Source organism: Equus asinus, chromosome X, assembly GCF_041296235.1.
Source record: "Equus asinus isolate D_3611 breed Donkey chromosome X, EquAss-T2T_v2, whole genome shotgun sequence".
Taxonomy (NCBI): Eukaryota; Metazoa; Chordata; class Mammalia; order Perissodactyla; family Equidae; genus Equus; species Equus asinus.
Genome location: NC_091820.1, coordinates 12,904,933 through 12,927,052, shown reverse-complemented (window position 1 = coordinate 12,927,052; position 22,120 = coordinate 12,904,933). Strand labels below are relative to the sequence as shown.

At 41.5% G+C, this 22,120-nt stretch overlaps 1 protein-coding gene across 18 annotated transcripts in view; it reads right to left on the bottom strand.

Moving 5' to 3' along the window:
• The window catches only part of REPS2 (RALBP1 associated Eps domain containing 2), a 245,308-nt gene that overhangs the window by 189,097 nt on the left and 34,091 nt on the right, over positions 1 to 22,120 (bottom strand). For 14 of the 18 annotated variants that reach the window (XR_011499666.1, XM_070502324.1, XM_070502328.1 and 11 more), the window contains one exon: positions 8,512 to 8,914. Coding sequence is in view for 17 of the 18 variants with exons in the window: in XM_070502324.1 (XP_070358425.1) it covers positions 8,512 to 8,775 (264 nt within the window). In the remaining variant the exon portion in view is untranslated. Of the gene's footprint in view, positions 1 to 7,922; positions 8,287 to 8,511; positions 8,915 to 22,120 lie in introns of those variants that run through there. The other 4 variants (XM_044764392.2, XM_044764394.2, XM_044764399.2 and 1 more) reach the window with 3 other exon arrangements.

The following is a 22,120-nucleotide window of genomic DNA, read 5'->3' as shown; positions in this document are numbered from 1 at the left end:
TTCTGGCCCCAAAAAGCTAAACAGACTAATTTTCTGCTTCAGAAAACCCTGGAAGGCAAGTGTGGTGGAAAGATCCTAAGGTGACCCATCCCCCATAATTCTCACTTCCTGGTGTCTGTACTTTTGTATAATCTTCCCTTGGGTGCAAAAAGAAACTTTTGACTTGCTTCTAACCAACAGAACATGGCAAAGGTGATGGGATGTTACTCATCTAAGCCAACTGGAGAGAGAGAATCTCCTGCTGGCCTTAAAGAAACAAACAGCCACGTTATAAACCACCTATGGAGAGGGCCATGTGGCAGGGAACTGCGGGTAGCCTCTAGGAGCTGAGGGCACCAGTCCTAAAATCACAAGGAAGTGAATTCTACCAACAACCCCATGAGCTTGGAAGAGGTCCCCGTGTTCCAGAAAGGAATGCCACCTGGCCAAGGCCTTGATTTCAGCCTTGTAAAATCCCGAGCTGAGGACCCAGTTAAGCCATGCTGGGATTCCTCACCCACAGAAACAAAGAGGTCCTAAATATGTGTTGTTTTAAGCTGCAATTTAAATTTGTGGAAAGTCATTATAGAGTAATAGATAACGAATGCAGTAACAAATAGTGGGGGTGACCAACCATCCCAGTTTGCCTAGGACTGTCCTAGTTTGAAAACTGAAAGTCCCATGCCTCAGGAAACTCCTCAGTCCTGAGCAACCCAGGCTGGCTGGTTGCTGCTATGATCTGAATGTGTTTGTCCCTCCAAAATTCATATGTTGAAATCCTCATGCCCAACATGATGGTATTAGAAAGTGGGATCTTTAGGAAGTGCTTAGGCCATGAGGGTGGAGCCCTCATGAAAGGGATTAGTGCTTTAAAAAGAGACCCCAGAGAGCTCTATTGCCCTTTCCACCACGTGAGGACACAGCGAGAAGGCACCACTACGAACCAGGAAGGGGGCCCTCACCAGCCTCCAAATCTGCCAGTACCTTGATCTTGCACTTCTAGCCTCCAGAACCATGAGCAATAAATTCTGTTATCTATAGGCCACCCAGTCTGTAGTATTTTCTTATAGCAGCCCGAGAGGACTAAGACAGCTGTCCACCAATAGACGTGTACTAAAAAACAGAATGATATAAATACAAAATACTAGGCCCCTGCCTTTAGAAAACAAATAGAAAGTATGAAAAAAACCTGGAAAGGAATCAAACTCTCTTTAAAAAGTTCCCAATAATTAGTGAAACAACTCAAGATTTCCTCAAAACTCATTTTCTATACCCTTAAAGTAGGGCAGTCCCTAGTTATGAGTGTGAAACTAGGACAATGCTCAAATCCGTCTTGTATTTCTAATCTTCACTTTGCTACATTTTCAATCTCCCTGTTGATTTCCCCAATTATTCTAAATCAGTTCTCAAACATCATTACCTTAAGACTGCCAGTGGCTTGATCGTGTGGAATCATCATTCAGTCTTGCCATTTGACCATAGGCTGTGGGTACCTTTTCTGCCCATATTAAACTTCATGTTCCCATCTCTTCTGACCACCCGCAGGTTCCTTCATTAAAGATAAACCCTATGAATCATATGATGTCTGAGATTTGCTTCAGGATAATAGAGGGGGAAAGGAACAACAGTGAGACTGCAGATGGAATGGAGCTGAACATGTACTGATGGCTGTTGAGCCTGGTTGGCAAGTGCAGAGAAGTTTAATATATCATTCTCTCTACTTGTTTAAGATTTCCCATTTATAAAAGGCGAGAAAAAAAGCAAGCCTATGAAAACCTAATCAATTAGTTCAAAAGTCCTCTAACACGCTCAAGAATATCAGTGTGCATTCTGCTATCTATGAAGGCATTTTTAATATTAGTATGTGTTTAGAACAGTCCTCCAGTCACGCAACATTCTATACAAATAAAGAAAAATGCCACCTACTTTCCTTAGGCATAAAGGTCTCTACAGCACCATAATGATGAGTCATTGTAAGAGCAGCCAGTGAAGATTTTTACATAACGAACTAAGGAAACAAATGAACTAGAGCTACATGTGTCAACAAGGATGAATCTCAAAAACATCACAATGAGAGGAAAAGCAAGTTGCAGAAGGTTACACAGAGTATGACAGTCTTCATTTTAAGTTGAAAAGCCATACAAAACAATACATTGTTTTAGTGACATATATATATACACACATATACACGTACAATATATATCCATACAATATATGTACATATAATAAAAGTATTTAAAAAATTTCATTTCATGCACACCACATTCAGGACAGCAGTACCCTCTGGGTTTGGGGAGGGAAGAAAAGATGACCAGAGAAGGGGTCACAGGCAACTTTCACATTAACTGGTCTGTTTTACTTCTTATGCTGAGTGGTAGGTACACAGTTGTTTGCTGGGTAATCCTCTAGTTTTGCACACCTGAAATATTTTTTATAAGAGGAAATAAGTAACTATCATGCAAATGTTCTCCTTTTCATCAGACAATGGTTTGGTTCTGGAACTTCCTATATCTGCTGGCATTCATTCTCTTTTACAAAAAAGAACACTATCTATCTCAAATAACATATATTCCTAGTGTTTTAGTATGCTGGCCTCTACTTCCCTAAAGTATATGTTACAAGGGATATGATATAAAGATGCAAAAACAGGGAATTGTTCCATTTGCATTTTTAAAAATAGTTCTGGCTAATTATAACAGGAAAGAGTTCACAAGAATTTTGTCTTTTGCCTATAGTTTTCTTTAATGAGGAAACAGTTGCTTCAAAGAATTACAAGAAAACTTTTAAATATGACTTCTTCCCAAAGGTGAGGTTATGCACAGGAATTTTTAAAGTATCTCCTACTTCTCACAGCTCTGTTCTACTTCTTTACCTCAATTAAAGCTGCTTAAACAATCACAAATTACTTATTGGCTTTTCTCCCATTCAGTGATTTCCCCTAATAACAGAGAATCAACAGTGCTTTATAACTATTCCCCTTAATGGCTAAGACTTAACTATCAAGTCAGAGAAAGACAAATACCATATGATCTCACTCATATGTGGAACCTAAAAAGCAAACAAAAAAACCCCCCAAATTCATAGATGATACAGAGAACAGACTGGTGGTTGCCAGAGGGGAAGGGGGGAATTGGTAAAGGTGGTGAAAAGGTACAAACTTTCAGTTATAAAATAAATAAGTCCTGGGGATACAATGTACAGCATGATGACTATAGTTAATAATACTGTATTGCATATTTGAAAGTTGCTAAGAGGGTAATTCATAAAAGTTCTCATCACAAGAAGAATTTGTAACTATGTGAGGTGATGGATGTCAACTAGACTTATTGTGGTGATCAGTTCACAATATATACAAATATTGAATCATGTTGTACACCTGAAACTAACATAATGTTATATGTCAATTATATCTCAATTTTAAAAAGACATTACTTCAAAACAAAAAAAAGAGTTAACTATCATAAAAATGAAAGCTAATTATAATGACTACTTGAAATATGCACAGAATTCCCAGAGACTAAAGACACCATCCTAAAAAACAGATACTATATGGGCTGGCCCCACAGCCTAGTGCCTAAGTTTGGCATGCTCCGCTTCGGCCATCCAGGTTCATGGGTTCAGATCCCAAGTGTGGACCTACACCACTCATCGGCCATGCCGTGGCAGTGAACCACATATAAAATAGAGGAAGACTGGCACAGACATTAGCTCAGGGCTAATCTTCCTCAAGCAAAAAAAGAGGAAGATTGGCAAGAGATGTTAGCTCAGGGCTAATCTTCCTCAACAACAACAAAAAAGATATTATAAAGGACCCTATATAGTTTGTTAATTCATTATGCCAAACATCAAACTTGCCAGTTTAAAGTAGATATTCTATTTTTAGATGCTATATTGGAAATCTTTTCTTACTCAAACTCTGAATAGAAATATTTGCATTGGAATGTAAGCTCCGAGGGGACAGGGAATTGTGTTTGATTCATTGCTGTAACCTCAGCACCTAGAATAGTGCCTGATGCACAATAGAAACTCAAATACCTCAACTACATGTGAAACCCAAACCTGCTTCCCACCACATCCTATGCCTTCTAGTAAAATGCTAGCCTTTGAATACCAACAAAATACTTCATAACCCGGGAAACTAATCACTCTAACATTTGTAGTTCTTTGTCTTGAAATATTAAACAAAAACTATTTACCTGTTTCTCAGACACTCATATTTTCTTTTTCTAATTTTTTTTTTTGAGGAAGATTAGCCCTGAGCTAACGACTACCGGTCCTCCTCTTTTTTGCTGAGGAAGACTGGCCCTGAGCTAACATCCATGCCCATCTTCCTCTACTTTATATGTGGGACGTCAACCACAGCATGGCATGCCAAGCGGTGCCATGTCCACACCCGGGATCCAAATCGGCAAACCCCGGGCCGCCAAGAAGTGGAATGTGCAAACTTAACTGCTGCACCACCGGGCCAGCCCCTCTTTTTCTAATTTAAAAGCATTTCATTCTACCATTTTTCTATCTAGTACTAGAATCCTTCTTTTAAAATAAATCAGCATATGAAGATAAATACTCTATAAAGAGACCAAAAGGTCTTTTAAAATGGTTATTACAATGCATTAAAATTTAATTCAAGGTGGCAAATAAGCATATGGAAAGATGCTCAACATCATATGTCATTAGGGAATTGCAAATTAAAACAATGAGGTACCACTATATATCTATTAGAATGGCCAAAATTAGAACACTGACAAAACCAAATGCTGACGAGGATGTGGAGCAACAGAAACTCTTATTCATTGCTGGGAGGAATGCAAAATGGTACAGCCACTTTGGAAGACAGTATGGCAGTTTCTCACAAAATTAAACATACTCTTACCATATGATCCAGCAATCACGTTCCTTGATATTTACCCAAAGGACCTGAAAACTTGAGTGCACGCGGATATTTATATCAACTTTATCCATAAATGCCAAATTTTGAAAGCAACCAAGATGTCCTTCAGTTGGTGTATGGATAAATAAACTATGATACATTCAGAAAACGGAATATTATTCAGCATTAAAGAGAAATGAACCATCAAGCTATGAAAAGACATGGAGGAATCTTAAATGCATATTACTAAATGAAAGAAGCCAATCTGAAAAGATTACATACTGTGTGATCCCAACTATATGACATTCTGAAAAAGGCAAACCTATGGACAGAGAAAAAAGATCAGTGGTTCCCAGGGGTTGGGAGTAAGAAGAAGGGATGAATAAGCAGAACACGGAGGATTTTTAGGCAGTGAAAATACTCTGTATGATATTATAATGATGGATATATGTCATTATACATTTGTCTAAACCCATAAAATGTACATCACCAAGAATGAATCGTAATGTAAACTATGGACTTTGGGTGCTTATGATGCACCAATGTAGGTTTATCAGTTGTGACAAAAGTACCACTCTGGTGGGGGATATTGATCATGGAGGAGGCAGTGCATGTGAAGCCAGAGGATATAGGAAATCTCTGTACCTTTCCCTCAATTTTGCTGTGAGCCTAAAACTGCTCTGAAAAAATAAAGTCTGTTAAAAATATTTTTAAATAAATAAATAATATATATATATTTCAACTGAAAAAAACCCTAAGATAATTCACTTCCATAACAAAGTAACAGGTGTAGTGGTTTATTTTTACTCCAAGGAGGAGACAAAATTAAGTATTTTTATAGAACATTTACTCTGGGTAAGATTTTCACCCTTGCTGGAACATTATGATAACCTTAACTGTTTGGTTATTAGGAAGAAAATCTGGCTATTACCATAGAAACTACCAGGGCTGGTTAGTGCCTCCATGATTTGGGCAGTTATACCTGTTGGGCCACTTAATTCTGAACTTACAGGTTTCTGTTTAACAGGGAAAGACTAAAAACATCTACCTTTGTTTTAAAGAATGGCTAATATACTCACAGGGTAGTGCAAATCAAAATGAATGGAGCGAGCCAGCGCATGTGCACGCACACACCCAGACACACTACATCACACACCACCAAAGTGGTTGGTAAAAATTAGGTGGCTGCCAGCTGCTTGATTTGTTTGAATCTCTTCTGATTATATTTCCCAGTCCAGGACGCCTTTGATGTTAACTTTCACCTGTACGAAGACTACTGGATTACTGCAATTGTGCTAGGTTAATGGGGGAGGATCTATTTTGTTTTGCTGGGGTGAAAAAGACATCTTAAAGCTCTGAGAGATTTACTACAAGCAATCTTCTAGGGATGTCCCCTTCTGCCAGCATCTGAAGCAGTCTTTTGCAAGCAAGTTTCATGAGGACATCAAGAATATAACCTCATTCGTGCAAAGGCACTGTGCTTTGGGTTCTTACATCATACATACCTCAAAGGAGCATGGGTTCCAACACCAGGAAAGCCCCTACCCCAACTCCTTAGGAGTCAACCAACATATTCAGATTTAACATGCCCACCTTCTCTCACACTCCATGTATTACTGACAACAAAATAAGCCTTAACAGCTGCCCAGCTGTCACTTACTTGGTGTCGCCTCAGTCACTTATTCCTCTTTCAGGTGAGAAGTAACAACAGCATTTAATAAATTTATTATGCTTGAGAGTATTCTGAGAGCCTCATGTAATGGCCATGGTTTGTGTTTTAAGACACTGACCTTTTCTCTACCTGGTCCAGCTCGACGGCCCATGAGCAGTGACAGAACTGTCTATATATCAAGGGCTTCTTAAGGGACAAGCAGCCATGCTAAGTTCTGTGAATCTTAATTATATTTTCAGAAATCCTGAATTCTAAAAGGTGAAAGATTACAGAGTGGCTAAAGTTATGCTAACAAACATACAGGAATATGTATGCAGCCTTAAGTGATTTAAAAAAATACCTACAAACATAATGATATTGCAAGTGAAACCTAAAACTCTCAGTACTCCTTTGGAACTAGATTTTAAAATACCACTCCCCACTCTAAATATTCAATTGACGTTAACTTTCATACTGACTATTGCTTTTAAGAAAAGCTTCATTTCACGTTTTGAGCCTGATATTAAGAACCTTATCACCATAAAGTGCTGGTAACATCAAAAGACAAAGTGCTTATCAAGTAGTCTTGCTCCAAGGAAAGCACAAAACAAAAATAGCATCTACTGTGGGTCATCCCCTCGTCCTTTTCCAGATAAGGAGCAGCCAAGAGGAGGCAACTACGACACACCTTACTTTCCAGTTCTATTTCAAGTCCAAGTAATGATAAGATGGGAAACTACAGCTGTCCCCCGCGGTGGACGTCTGGGGTACACCTCTCACCCTAAATGGGAAGCTTGGCTTTGCCTTGACGGATGTCCTCTGCAGCCCTGCGTCCCTGCTCTGCAACTTATTAAGGCTTTCCAGTTTAATACTAACATTCAGAAATACGTTAGTAGGCAAATATACATGGTAGATGTGTACATATTACAAGGATACAGAGCGGACGACATTCAGTCCTGGGCTCCCGGCCCTACAGACACACACGCACACTCTTCAAGTTCAAATCCCAGCAAGGCACCCTGAGCGCCCACCCCTTCCACCCACCCAGGAGAGGGAAGGGCAGGAGCGGCGAGCAGAGGTTAAACCAGACACCAGCCAAAACAAACACTACTTCCAGAACAAGGCAAACTTTGGGTCTAAGCGGCTGCAGGGCCCCAGAAATGGCCGGGGAAGGGCAGGGAGTGTCAGGCTGTCTCATGGGAGGAAGACGGCGAGCGCACCCAGCGCTGCTAAGCTGCAGAGAAGCCTGCTGTCTCCCGGGGGTCAAGGGCGTCGCCGCCATCCCCGGCTGCGAAGCCCCCTCTCTGCGACCTGGCCGAGGCCTCCGGGCCCCTGTGGGCGGCTCCGTCGCCCCACTCCGCCCCCTTGTCCCCACAGAAATGGTCCCCACGGACTCGCAAGACCAGGAGCGCGGCGACCTACCTGGTGCAGCGTCTCTGCGGGCAGCTGCGACGCCCGGAACAGGTCGGCCACTGGGCCCGCGGCTGCGGTGGCCGCGCCAGGGGCGGCCCTGGCGGCCTCAGGGGGCCCGGACCCGGGGCCCCCGGCTGCGGCGCCGGCGCAGCGCGCGAAGAGCTCGGAGTAGCACTGCTGCTCGCCCTCGCTCAGCAGCAGCGGCGGCCCGGAGCCGCAGCCCCCGCCTGCCGCCGCCTCCATGGGGCCTGGCAGGGGGCCCGGCGGAGCACCGTCCACGGCCGGGATGCCGCCGCCTTCACCTCAGCTGCCGCCGCCTCAGCCTCTGCCTCGGCCGCCGCCGCCGCCACCGCCCCCACCACCCCCACGCCCCGCAGCTGCCGCGCGGCCGCTTCCTCCCGGCGCGCGCCGGCCCCGCCCCCGGACTTGAATGTTGTGCCTCCGCTGCGCGGCACATGGAGACAGGCGCAGCGCGAACCAATCGCAGCCCGGGATCGCAGCCCGGCCCCGCCCCCGCCGTCCGCCCCGCCCCGCCCCGGCCCGCCCGCGCCGCGCCAGGTAACGAACTCCGCGCGCTGCCCGCCCAGGGGCTGGTCACCTGCTCCGCCCGCGCAGCCGGGCCTGAGAAGGCGGGGGCCGGCGCCGTTCCGCGCCCACCCTGCGCAGGAGGGGCGTCTTTGGCTCTTCGCCGTGCTTGGGAAGGGGAACATCCACATCTACCTGGAGAATGGCGGTTTTCAGGAGGCGGGGAAGGCTGCGGTGTTTTCTCCCCAGGACGCTGGAGCAGATGTGGTGCCCACGGCACGCCATGCCCTTCCCAGAAAAGGGACGAGGCATGGGAAATTAGGCTTCCCTTTTCCATAGCAGCACTGCTTATGTCTTGAAAAGCTGGAGGACAGAGATCTCCGTACGAACGGGATCCCAGTGACTTCCCATAGTGTTCAGGGTGGAGACGAGGTTAAGGCCACTTTCTCAGGCATGGCTCAAACCTGGAGTTGACCCTTAAAAAGGAATAACATCAGTTAGTGTTAAATACTAGAATAATAAGAGTAAAAAAGGCCCTGGGAAGAACTGCACATATATATATTAAGCCTTGCTGGGAAACACTCAAAGGGAAAAAGTCATTCGGATTAAGCACTAACAAAAAATATGTTTTACAATTTGCTTTAATAAACAGATACATAAAACTTTCACCCCAAATAGTTTTATTTTAATTAAAAGCAGAAAACAAAAAACATCTCAAAGAATAGCACTGATGATAACAAACACATTTTGGTCAACTAAAATAAGGACCAAGGATAGGAAGAGAGGAAAAAAATCAGCAGATGGTAAAGACGGGGGCGCGGGGGGAGTGGGGGGGGGGCGGCGAGGCGGCTACTTGAGTAAAAGGAAAAGTTATGTCAATTCATGAATGATGGCCAGAGTAATATTTCCATTTTGGAATCTGAAGAAATGAAATAGAGAAGAAGATCCACTCCGAAAGCAGGAAGTTCTTATCTCTTCACTAAGATTTCCTTACACATTCTGCTTCAGACCTGCCAAGAGAGAATTAAGACAGCTGTAGGCTTGGGGACAAGAGTATAGAAAGGATAGGTAAGTTAGGAGCAGCAAAGACGAACTTAGCTGGGGAATTTTCATTTCAAAACCTCACCACCACTGTATTTTCCACAACCGTAATACCTTCTCAGGAAAACTGGAAGCCAAGAGATTGTTTATTCTTTTCCTACCTTTCCACTTGTAATTGGGCCTCCCTGAGAATGGCCCACCATCCTAGTAGAGGTTAGAAAGGAACCCACTCTTCGTGATAAATGCCAAACCCTACTTTCCCCTGTGACTTCTGCAAAAAGAAATATGATGTATAATAATCCCTAACATTCATATAGTTCAAAGCTATATTGTCTCATGTAAGCCTCACAGTAGCTCTCCGAGGTAGGTTGGGAAAACATTTTTATCTCCACTTTGCAGATGAGAAAATGGATGCAGAGACGGTGTGATTTGCCCAACTGAATACTAGATTCGGAGCTGATCTTCATTACTCAACTCAGTTTAATAAATTTGACAGATATTTATTAAGCACCAGCTACTGCAGAAATGGGCAAAAATTCTCACATCTGTGCCTATCAATCCATCAATCAACACTTATGGTAGAGCAGGAAGTAGTGACCGTGTCCCTACTGGAATATTGTGAGTGATTAAAAAATATATACAAGATGTGTTGCTTTCAAGGAGTCTACAGCCTCACTGGAAAAGACAAACACAACAAATAAAAACAAACAATAAAAGACAATATATAATTAAGTACTAAATTGTGTACCCCGGGCTAAGTGCTGTGGGAGTTTAGAGAAGAGAGAAGGCTTGATAAAGGGGGCCCCCCAGATGGATGTTGACGAATGAATGGGACTGGGAAGGCAAAAGGACAGAACAGAGAGAGAGGATCCCAGGAAAGGGAGGAGCCCTAGAAACTTGGCGCCAAGAAAGTGATGAGTGAGGGACAGCAGGCTGGAGCCGGAGGGAGGGGCAGCCTCTGAAGGGCTCTGGGATGTCAGAGGGAAGCTGCTCAAGGAAGGATGAGAGGCACAGCCAGAAGTGACCCAACAGCAGTAACATTTAAACCCAGGGCACAGGAGGAAAAACTGGCATTTTTAAAATGTTTAATATCTAAGGAATGCTAAGTACTGTTCTTTATTTCTACAACAGTTTTTTGAATAGAAGAAACAGTTATCAAACTTCAAAATAAACACAGATAAGAATGTAGAAACTAGAAACACTCATATCCCTTAAGGCTGACAGTAAACAAGAACATTTTAGAAGAGAATTTCCTTATACTTTTTGCAATTCTAAACTTACACCCTTGTTTTGGCTCCCTCGTGGCCAGAAAAGCCAGAATGATAATATACTCAAAAAACGCCAAGAGAAAGTCTTTAAGTTATGCTTTTTTCCTTTAAGTCCAGCATCAGTGCCCTGCATGACGCTGACAGCTTAACGAACTCAGAACAAAGCACTGGTTACCTACAGGGAAGAGTTTTCTAAAGCAAAGTTTGCAAAACTAGGACCAGTTGCCTGGTTTTGTATGGCTCACGAGCTAAGAATGAGTTTTACATTTTAATGGTTGAAAAAAATTAGTGCTTTCTCTGCACTGAACAGTATTTCAGGACATGTGAAAGTCACATTTCAGTGTCCATAAGCAAGGTTTTTTTGGAACACAGCCTCACCCATTCATTTATGGGTTGTCTATGGCTGTTTTTGCCCTACAATGGCAGAGTTGAGCCGTTGCCTAAAATATTTACTCTTCGGCCCTTTACAGAAAAAATTTTCTGACTCCTGTTCTATAGTATGAAGACCTAATATGTTCTTATACCTACAGCCAATTTACGGGTCACCTGGGAGAGGGCAGTGTGGAAAATTCTATTTGGCTTCTCTGAGGCTCAGAATTTTCATGAGTGATCATTTAGATTGTATCTCAAAGATTGGTGAACTTTAAAAAGTAGTTATTGAGGGACTCAGCCATGTAAACCCTAAATAATCACTTGTTTGACTGATTTTAACTTTTTTTTCTTTGCTAGAAGTGAAGAAAGGTAGATCTTTAACAGTGTGAGAGGGAATCCTATTCCCCTGGCCGCATTTTTTCATGAGAAAGTTTGCTCTCTGTTCCCCAAGAGGGAATATTGATGAAGTAACGTTGGCGCTTCTCCCAGCTCCTCTCATTTACTCTTCTCTAAGGAAGAAGTGATGGAAGGGAAAAGAAACTGATGATTCCTGTTTCCAACAGTGTTTCTGTCTCTGTCTCTCTCTGTGTCCCTCTCTGTCTCTGTCTGTCTCCCTCTGGCTCTCTGACTGTGTTCTCTTCTCTCTCTCTCCCTCTCAGTCTCTCTCCATACCTCCACCACTCCTGAATTCTGCTGCCCTCAGAGGGGACTCCACTCCTCAGAGGGGACTACCCCTAATTCCACATAAAAAGCACACCTAATTTGGGGCCACTCTCTGTTCCTACTTGCAGGACTTGATGGGTATAAGACAGCATTTTCCTTGCAGCTTCCCAGGTAAGGGGCTGTTTTGTAGATGCTCTCTTTGGTGGGGAAGGAAGGGGATAGGGAGAAAGAGGAAGCCTGATTGTGGCCACAAACCCAATCTGAATCTCCAATCCAGCTCCAGCAACAGTGAAGCTGATGTTGGCCATTTGGACCTCACCCAATTCGTTCTACACTCACAGAGAAAGAGAGGGGTTGGAGTACTTGGACCCCCGTATGCCCTACAAACCACTAATGACAATGGAATCTTACAAGTTACTGTCTCCCATAAAACCAGTTTTGAACATTGGTGAAATTACATCCTGTACCCACCCATGTCTGTGTGTGTGTATGTGTGTGTGTGTGTGAGAGAGAGAGAGAGATAATGTGTCCTCTTCCTTCCTATAAAAACTCTATCCTCTGAAGCAAAAGCTTGACAAATTGAGAAAGTGGCTGTTCTCAAGCAACAAAAAGCTTGTTCTCAGCAGCCCTGCTGGCCTCTTATGTAAAGTACCAGACAGTTCACCTTTCTCCACGGAATGAAGCCTGTTTGTAGCCCTGGGAATGGCTGAGCAGAAACATTAAAAAGCTTTCTGTGCACTGGGAAAGTCCAATAGTTATGTCAGACAAACTGGAGCCAACAGTTCTCACTACTTGTTAACAATAGCAAGCTGTCTAACCTTGGGAAGGCAGCTTCCTGCTTTGCTTCCCTGAACAGGATTTTGGATAAGAATTATCCTAGCCATATATTTTCATGGTGCTTTTTTTAATCACCCATAATACTCAAACATACTGTCCAAGGTTTTTTCTATGTTTTAAAGGGATAAGAAAAAAATTCTTACTTTAGTTAGTCAGCACTTCAGTCATCACAGATTTGAGCAAAGATTATTATTGATAGAATTCTGAAAATCAAATTTTCAGAAGCTATTCATGTTTCTGAAAAATGGAGGATTCACTAAATGAGTCAGGGTAGGCTAACTACTGAAACAAACAATAATGATAAATAACTAATGATTTATCTCTTGCTCATGTCACAGTCCAAGGGTCTGTGAAGGGGATTGGTTCTCTTCATGTTCATTTGGGGACACTATCTAGTAGCTCCTCCATCCCGTGGGTCCTCAAAGTCCTCCACTAGATGCTCCACATCTGGCAGTTATACAAATAAAGACAGAGGGAGCTCAACAGAGCTGGAAAGAGAGACGGCATGGAAGATTGCTTGCACAGGGGATTTCATGAGCTAGGGTCAGAGGTGGCACATATCACTTCTCCCTGCTTTCCATCGGTTAGAACTGAGTCATGTGGTTATACTGAACTGCAAGGGAGTCTGGGAAATGTAGTCAAGCTGTGTACCCAGGAAGAAGAAATGGGTTTGGGGAACATCTAGCCAGACTCTGACAAATTACCATGTAAAAATTTCAGACCTATTGTAGACACTGTTGGTTCACCGCCAAGATTCTTGTCACCAGGCAATGCACCCATCAGTAATATTGTCTGCAAATGGCTCACAGCTGCTCCCTTCTTTGGAGACTTGCTCTCAGCCAACCTGGAACCTCTTCAGGGAGGTTGCCCTCCACACACCCCAAGGAGCAGCGCACAGCCAATGGCTGACTGACGCGAGGTATAAAAGGCCAGCCCCTTGCCTCAAGGTGAGACCAACTCTGAGGTACAAATCATGCTCCAGTGTGCCCCGTGAGATCAGGCTGAGGGGAGTCTCCAGCTAAGACTGCTTCCTTGCTTGGCTCCTTCTCCAGCCCTACCCTGCTTCTTTCACTCCCCTTCTCCTGAGCGCTCTCCCTCAACAAAGCACTTACACAGACTCCCCATCTCAGTTTCTGCTCCCAGAGAACCCAACCTGAGCCAGGATTTTACATCAGAGAGTAATATGACTCACGTCTATAGAAAAAGCATGTGCAGCACAAGTTGATCTGTAAATATTTAAGTGTTCTCAGTAGAGTATACATAGTCTTATACTCAATAAACAAAGGCCGCTTTCCCAGAACTACAAACAGAATCCTTTTACGGTGAATATTGATTGCAGCCTCATTCTTCATTTTCGTTTCCTGCCCTTTTCTGCTTTGACCAAGTTGATGTGGCTACTGGGTCATCCAGGATCTGAGTCGCAGCCTTGCAAGGCCAGAAATTCCTTTATCACTTCTTTGGAGGTATCACAACCCATAAGAGAGTGCAGTACATAAATTACAATTCCAGTTAACTGATTCACGTCCACAGTGATATCTGTTCTGCGAACCACAACTCTCATGCACATAGCATTCCCCTTCTGTGTGCATAAGTTCTCTCTGAAGATTAATTTTAAATAAGAAAACTGCTTCTCAAATATAAAATCATAAAAACAAAGGAAGTAAATAAGGACTAAGTAAGGAATTTAGTCCTAATAAGGACTAAATGAACCTGAAACACCCTATTTCACTGTAAAGGATCCTTCCAAGTAGTGTTTTGAAGACAAGGAGCACATTTTAATCATCTCATGCTCAATAAATGATTGATTTAAAACAAAAGAGGAATAAGAATTACCTGGCAAGTACTAGAAACACAATGGGAAAGTATCCTTCAAAGATTTTCTCTCGTGAGAGACCTAGGTGTGCCTTTGCCACTAAATCCCCTCCTAGTTTAAACTACTTTTCTGCCATGATTTTACTCTCCACTTTATGTCTTATTGTACATTTTCACTCATTTCTTTAATTCTCTTCTTTAGGAGTTCCATCCAGTCACTAAAAACTTAAATTTTAGTTTAGCTGTTTCCTGATGACTTCTGAGCAAGTATCATAATCTTGATAATAGTTTCCAAAATAACAATGTAGATTTGGTTGTGTCTTGGAAATGTTCCTCTCTACATTTATCCTCCTTTGCAGATTATATCTGAATCTGGTGGAAAAGATAGGTTTTACATTCAGGCAGCTTTCCAGGCAGCATGATTTCATGATTTACAACATGGAATTGTATTAGTAATCTATTGCTGCATAGTGGCAGCTGGAACGACAAACATTTATTATCTCACAGTTCTGAGGGTCAAGAATTCAGGAGTGACTTAGCTGAGTAGTTCTGGCTCAGGGTTTCTCAGGAGGTTGCAGCCAAGCTGTCAGCCAGGGCTGCAGTAATCTGAAGGCTGGACTGGGGCTGGAGGATCCATTTCCAAGATGTCGTGCTCACATGGCTGTGGACAGCAGGCCTCAGTTCCTTCTTACACGGGCCTCTCCACAAGGCTGCCTGAGTGGCTTCAGGACACAGCAGCTGGCTTCCCCCAGAGGTAGTGATCCAAGACCAAGTGCTTCTGCAACCACACCGTCTTTTATGACCTAATCTCAGAAGTGACACACCCTTCTGCCATATCCTATTTGTTAGAAGCAAGTCACTAAGTCCAACTCACACTCAAAAAGAGGGGAATTGAGCTCCAGTTCTTGAAAGAAATGTCAAAGAATTTATGGACACATTTTAAACCACCCCACAACTCTTCACACAACTGGTTCCTAACTATTCCCTTGTTCTTTAGAGTCCCTCTCAAATCTGCAAAGTTTAAACACTGGCTGGATATTTTGTGATAGTAAGTAATTTTTGTTTAACTTTTTCAGGTGTGATAATAGTCTTGTGGTTATGTTTAAAGAAAAAGAATCCTTATCTTTTAAAGATACATACTGAAGTATTTATGGATGAAATTATATGGTGTTTTAGATTCACTTCAAAATTATAAGGGATATCCATTTATATGAAATATCCAGAATAGGCATATCCATAGGGACTGAAAGCAGGTTAGTGTTTACTAGGACTGGGAAGAGGGAGGAATGGGGAGTGACTGCTTAATGGGGATGGGATTCCTTTTGGGGGGAATTAAGTAGTGATGATGGTTGTACAAGATTGTGAATTACTAAATGCCACTTAATTGTACACTTTAAAATGGTGGAAATAGTGAATTTTATGTTAAATGAATGTTATCGCAATAAAAAAATAAATATATTTGAAAGAAAAATAAAACTATAAGAGGGGAGAATATGCGGGGCTGGCCCAGTGGCCTAGTTGTTCAGTTCGCATGCTCCACTTTGGAGGCCCAGGATTCACAGGTTCAGATCCCAGGCTCAGACCTAGCACTGCTGGTCAAGCCACACTGTGGAGGCATCCCACATAAAGTAGAGGAGGATTGGCACAGATGTTAGCTCAGTGGCAATCTTCCTCAAGCAAAAAGAGGGAGATTGGTAACAGATGTTAGCTGAGAGCCAATCTTCCTCACCAAAAAAAAAAAAGAGAGAGAGAGAATATGGGATTATAGACGAAACAGTGAGGTAGCATTGATAATTGTTGAAAGTGTGTGATAGGTACATGGGGGTTCATTAATTATTCTCTTTATGTTCATGTATGTTTAAAATTTCACATAATAAAAAAAATTTCAAAACAAAGTCTGTCAACCATAAAGGAAATTTGAATATTGACTTCAAATTCAATATTCAAAATTGAATATTGATTCAATGACGTTAAAGGATATTGTTTATGTATTTTTAAAGTGTGATAATGACATAATGGCATAATGTTTATGAAAAAACAACTCTTATCATTTATGGATGCATTCTGTATTATCTACAGGTGAAATGACATGATATCTTGAATTTGCGTTAAAATACTCAGGCACAAAGGAAAAAAAGCAGGGAGGGGTTAGTCTGAAACAAGAATTGGAAAATGTTGACAACTGTTTGAGCTGAGTGATGTGTACAAGGGGGGGAATTATACCAATCTCTCTAATTTTTTATGTTTGACATTTTCCAAAATAAAATATTTTAAAAATATGTCAACCTTTATCGGCACCCCTTAGCACTCCCATTTTTCATTCCAATATGTAAGCTCTTACCTGGACTCCTGTATCTAAGTGGTTTTGAACCTTAACATTAAACAGAAATGTTAAACAAAATAACAATATTAGGTCATGTCTTTCTCTTTGAAAATAGTGAAATATCTGGCAACTACTCAGATTTTTGTTGCTGTTGTTTTAGAATGTGACCGCATGAGAAAGTTCAGCACAGCTGGCCAACAATGCCTGCCTTCCTTTTGCACTGAAAGAAACAGAAGAGTACGTTCATTTTGAAGAGGATGTTTGTTTCACATGTGGTGTATTATCTTCACAAGACTCCACCTCTTAACTGAAATGGGAGCCAGAAACAGGAGCATCCACTAATAAGCTGAATTTTTTTCTTTTAGCTTCAGAATCTCTTGGGGAAATATATGTTTGCAAACAGTTTCCATATTACTACACATGCCAGCTCAGTAACGATGAAAATAACAACACTGGATTAAAAAAATAAATAAGAGTGTATCACCTCTGTAATTCTTTCCATTTTGGAACCAGAGTACTGTACTTGCATTGATAGAAAAAGGCCTTAATGCACAATGAGGCTTTAATCCGAGGACTTGTGCAACAGAAAAACTGGAAATATTTTTGAGTTCATGAAACTCATTCTCAATTTTGACCTAAACTAGCTATTTCATTTAACCCAATGGATATATATTAAAAAAAAAAAAAGCTGTTCTTTCTGGAGCCAGATTCCACCTAGCAAAGCCTCAACAGACTTCTGATCCTTTAGGAAAGTGCTGTTAGAAAACTTTTACAAGCCTCTTATGTTCCCAGGGATTGTTCGTAACAATTGGCTTAAAATATAAATTTAGCCAAGTCTATGAGAGTTCATCAAAGACATAGCATGACCCACTAGGATGGCTATAATCAAAAAGAGGGACAACAAGAAGTGTTAGTGAGGATGCAGAGAAACTGGAACCCTCATAGATTGCTGATGGAAATGTAAAATAGTACAGCTACTTTGGAAAGGAGTCTGGCAATTCCTCAAAAAATTAAACATAGAGGGGCTGGCCCCGTGGCCGAGTGGTTAAGTTCGCACGCTCCGCTGCAGGTGGCCCAGTGTTTCGTTGGTTCGAATCCTGGGTGCGGACATGGCACTGCTCATCAAACCATGCTGAGGCAGCGTCCCACATGCCACAACTAGGACCCACAACGAAGAATATACAACTATGTACCGGGGGGCTTTGGGGAGAAAAAGGAAAAATAAAATCTTTAAAAAAAAAATTAAACATAGAGTTATCATATGAACTAGCAATTTCACTCCTAGGTATATACCCAAGAGAAATGAAACATACATCCACAGAAAACTTGTACACAAATGTTCACAGCAGCATGATTCATTGTATCCATAAAGTGGAAACAACCCAAATGTCTACCAACTGATGCACGGATAAACAAAATGTGATATAGGCAAACAATGAAATATTATTTGATAATGAAAAAGAGTGAAGTACTGACACATGCTACAACATGGATGAACCTGAAAAACATTTTGCTAAGTGAAAGAAGCCAGACACAAAAGCCACATATTGTATGATGCTATTTATATGAAATGTCCCGAACAGGCAACTCTAGAGAGATGGTGTGGCCACCTGGGGCTGGGCGGGGGGAGGGTAGAGGGAAATGAGGAGCGACTGCTAGTGGGTATAGGTTTCTTTGGGGGGTGATGAAAACGTTCTGGAATTAGTAGTGATATCTGTACAACCTTGTGAATATACTAACACTCACTGAATTATACACTTTAAAAGGGTGAATTTTATGGCATGTGAATTATATCTCAATAAAAAAATGTTTTTAAATACATAGCATGTCACTACCACCTCCCTATTATTTCCTTGTAGAAGCAAAACAGAGGAACAGTGTGTAGTGGGTACAATAACAATGAAGTTCCTCTCCTTTGCCTAAGTCATGCTTGGAATTTAACCCCCAGCCTATACCAATCCACACTGACCCAAACAGGCAACAGGCAACGCTTCACACTGGGTGATGCCGCTCTTTTCCCACTTCATTACATCATGTAAATGTCATGATCACCTCGGACTATATGAATTAAAGCAAACCAAAAGACTCAACCCTGACAAGGGTGGAATTGAGCCTTCTCAAATGGTGCCCTTTCTAAATCTCGCCTCACTCCTTGCCTCTTTCTTACCCTGGCTCAGAGTCCTCAAAACAAGTCTATGACTCCTCTGGAGAGTAGGACCATGTGAGGCAGCTCCATTGGAGAGGGAGGTCTCCAGCCTTTTCCCAAGCTTCCTCACAGCCATTTCTCTTTCCCACTCCGTGGGGGAAAGCAGTTTAATAACTCAGTTGTGTCTCATCGGACACAGTGGGTATGTTTGAGATATGTTTCTGAAACTGTATAAATCAGATTTTCATAAGGATGAGTGAAATTTGAACAAATCCACGACTGGCATACAAAATAAATCTTATTATGAATCACTTTATTAAATGACGAATTACTTCTATTTCCTTGTTGGGTCATTCCTGATTTTCATATATCTAGTTTACTTAAAGCACAGCAGACATATAATATAGATTCTGTATGATAGATACATTTATACATATATGAATATTTATTTATATCTACAATTCATCAGAGAAGAACTTCCTGAACCCAGAAAATGGTTAGGTTCAGATCTTAAGTAGTGAAATTAATTTAAAACTTTCTTTTTAGCAACTTTCAAAACCACACATCAAAAACGTTCTTAGTAAGTTAGTTAGGCTAACTTAGTAAGTTAGTAACGCTAAGTGGGTTTTATTTTTTTCTCTTTTTTTAACTAAATGAAAATTATCTCTCTAATTTATATAAGAGTGAGGCAAAGTATAAATATGTAAAATAATAACTAAATTTTTAAAAGATAACAATTATCTTGCCCAAATTTCCATCAACAAATGAATGGATTAAAAAAAAATGTGGTAGGGCCAGCCCCAGTGGCCTAGTGGTTAAGTTCGGTGCCCTCCACTTCAGCGGCCCAGGTTCGGCTCTTGGGCATGGACCTACACCACTCTGTTAGCAGCCATGCTGTGCTTGCAGCCCACATACTGAAAAATAGAAGAAGATTGGCATGGATGTTAGCTCAGGGCAAATCTTCCTCAGCAAAAAAAAAAAAAAAAAGTGGTATATACATATAATGGGATATTATTCAGCAATAAAAAGGAAGGAAGGAAATTCTGACATATGCTACAATATGAATGGACCCTTGAGGACATCCACAAAACAAGTCAGACAGAGAAAGACAACTACTATATGATCTCACTTATATGTAGAATCTAAAAACATCAAATTCGGGGCCAGCCCCATGGCCGAGTGGTTAAGTTCGCGTCCTCTGCTTTGGCAGCCCAGGGTTTCACTGGTTCGAATCCTGGGCATGGACCTAGCACTGCTCATCAGGTCATGCTGAGGTGGCATCCCACGTACCATAACGAGAAGGACTCACAACTAAAATATATACAACTATGTACTGGGGGGCTTTGGGGAGAAGAAGGAAAAATAAAACCTTTAGAAAAAATAAATAAATAAAATAAAATAAAAACATCGAACTCATAGAAACAGATAGTAGAATGCTGGTTGCCAGGGGTTGTGGGGAGGGGGAAATGGGGAGATGATAGTCAAAGGATACAAAATTTCAATTATAGGATGACTAAGTCCTGGGGATCTAATGTACAGCATGGTGACTGTAGTTCATAATGCTGTATTGTGTACTTGAAAGCTGCTAAGAGAATAGATCTTAAAGGTACACAATACAGTATTAAAAGTCCCAACCTGTGGACAGCTGATATTTTGGTAAATCATACTGTTGATGCCAATGGTTCTCCTTCCCACTGTCGAGGCTTTCCTGTCCCCAACTGCCTCCTTGGTTACCCTCCAAAAACTATCCTCTGGGAAGTGTTGGCTGAGTGCAGTGCTCAGATCATTGGTGATGCCTGGAGTCCACAAAAGGGGTCTATATACAGTTCAGGAGTCTCAGAGGAAAACTAAAACAATTGTGTCCACATACATTTAATACATTTGACTTGAAGATAAATTATGATTTTCACAGAAACAACCCTAAAGTTTGTGCATGCACCATAAACACTCAATTGATCAACTAACATTCATTTGCCAGGGTGTATTTGATCTCAGCTAATGTATTTTTATGTCACTTGCATATTATTACTTATATTTGTCCAATTTGCATTTTTTGTTGTAACCATAATGCGTCATCATATTCCCAATTCGTAAAAATGAGTCAGCAGTCCACTGAAGCATAAAAGCAGTGAAGAAAAAGTTATCTAAATACTGCAGTGCAGAATAACTTCATAAATGGAAACAGTGCGTAAGAAGTCACTGTGAATATAGAGCTGACTGTATTTCTGGGGCTCTGTAAGTGTGACGGGCAGACAAAAAAAGAATAGGAATGAAAAATACAATAATTATATGAAAATTAGATTTTATCTCTAGATCCCTGTGCTTTGCCTGTTATGAAACTGTCAAATAGTGGCAGAAAGCCATCGAAGCCTTGAATACCTTTCATAAACAAAGCACAATGACCTCTCTAGTAAACCAAGTGAGATTTTCCAGAATAAACTAAAAATTGTGCTTTCCAGGATGCTAAAGGTTCAAGTTGTACTACTGCCGAGAAATTTGTAAAACCACTCACAAAGTTAATGGAAATGTTATGCTAGGAAGGAAAATGGAATGGTCTGTTGGCAAAATTCTCTGACCAAAAAATGGTGTCGTACATCCCCTAATATCAATAGCGTTCTGAATAAACAAGCACTTATGGTGTTTATGTGAATAGATATTTCACATTACAGCTAAAATAAATTTGCTCTTGGCATATGTAATGAGCATATATGAGTGAGAAGTGCTCAGTGTTTTCTTTTGTTTATCTCTGAATACTCACATTACAAAAGTGATTTTTCATTTAGGTAAAAATTATTGCGGGATCCAGTACTGGGATAGCACCAGCTATACAAACAGTAATGCAGGGCTTTGCTAGGTGAGTCAGATTGGTGGCAGGTGACAGAAAAATAATCGAAAGTGCCTTAAGCCATAGAGCATTTATTGGCTCATACAACTTAATTCAGGCACTCACGCGATATCATCACAACTTGTTGCGCCTCCATCTCTCCTCTCTGCCTTCTGCTCTGTTAGCTTCATTTTCAGTCTCCACAGAGTGTCTCCCAGCTACTCCAATCACACATGCTCTCAGGCTGAAGTCCAACTTGCCACTCTTCCAATAGCCCCAACTAACATCTACTTGAATCTCATTGGCTAAGTCTAACTGGATCACATGCCCTTCCATGAATCAGTCTCTTTGGCCAAGGGAATGCAATGCTTTTTTTTTTTAATTGAGGTAACACTG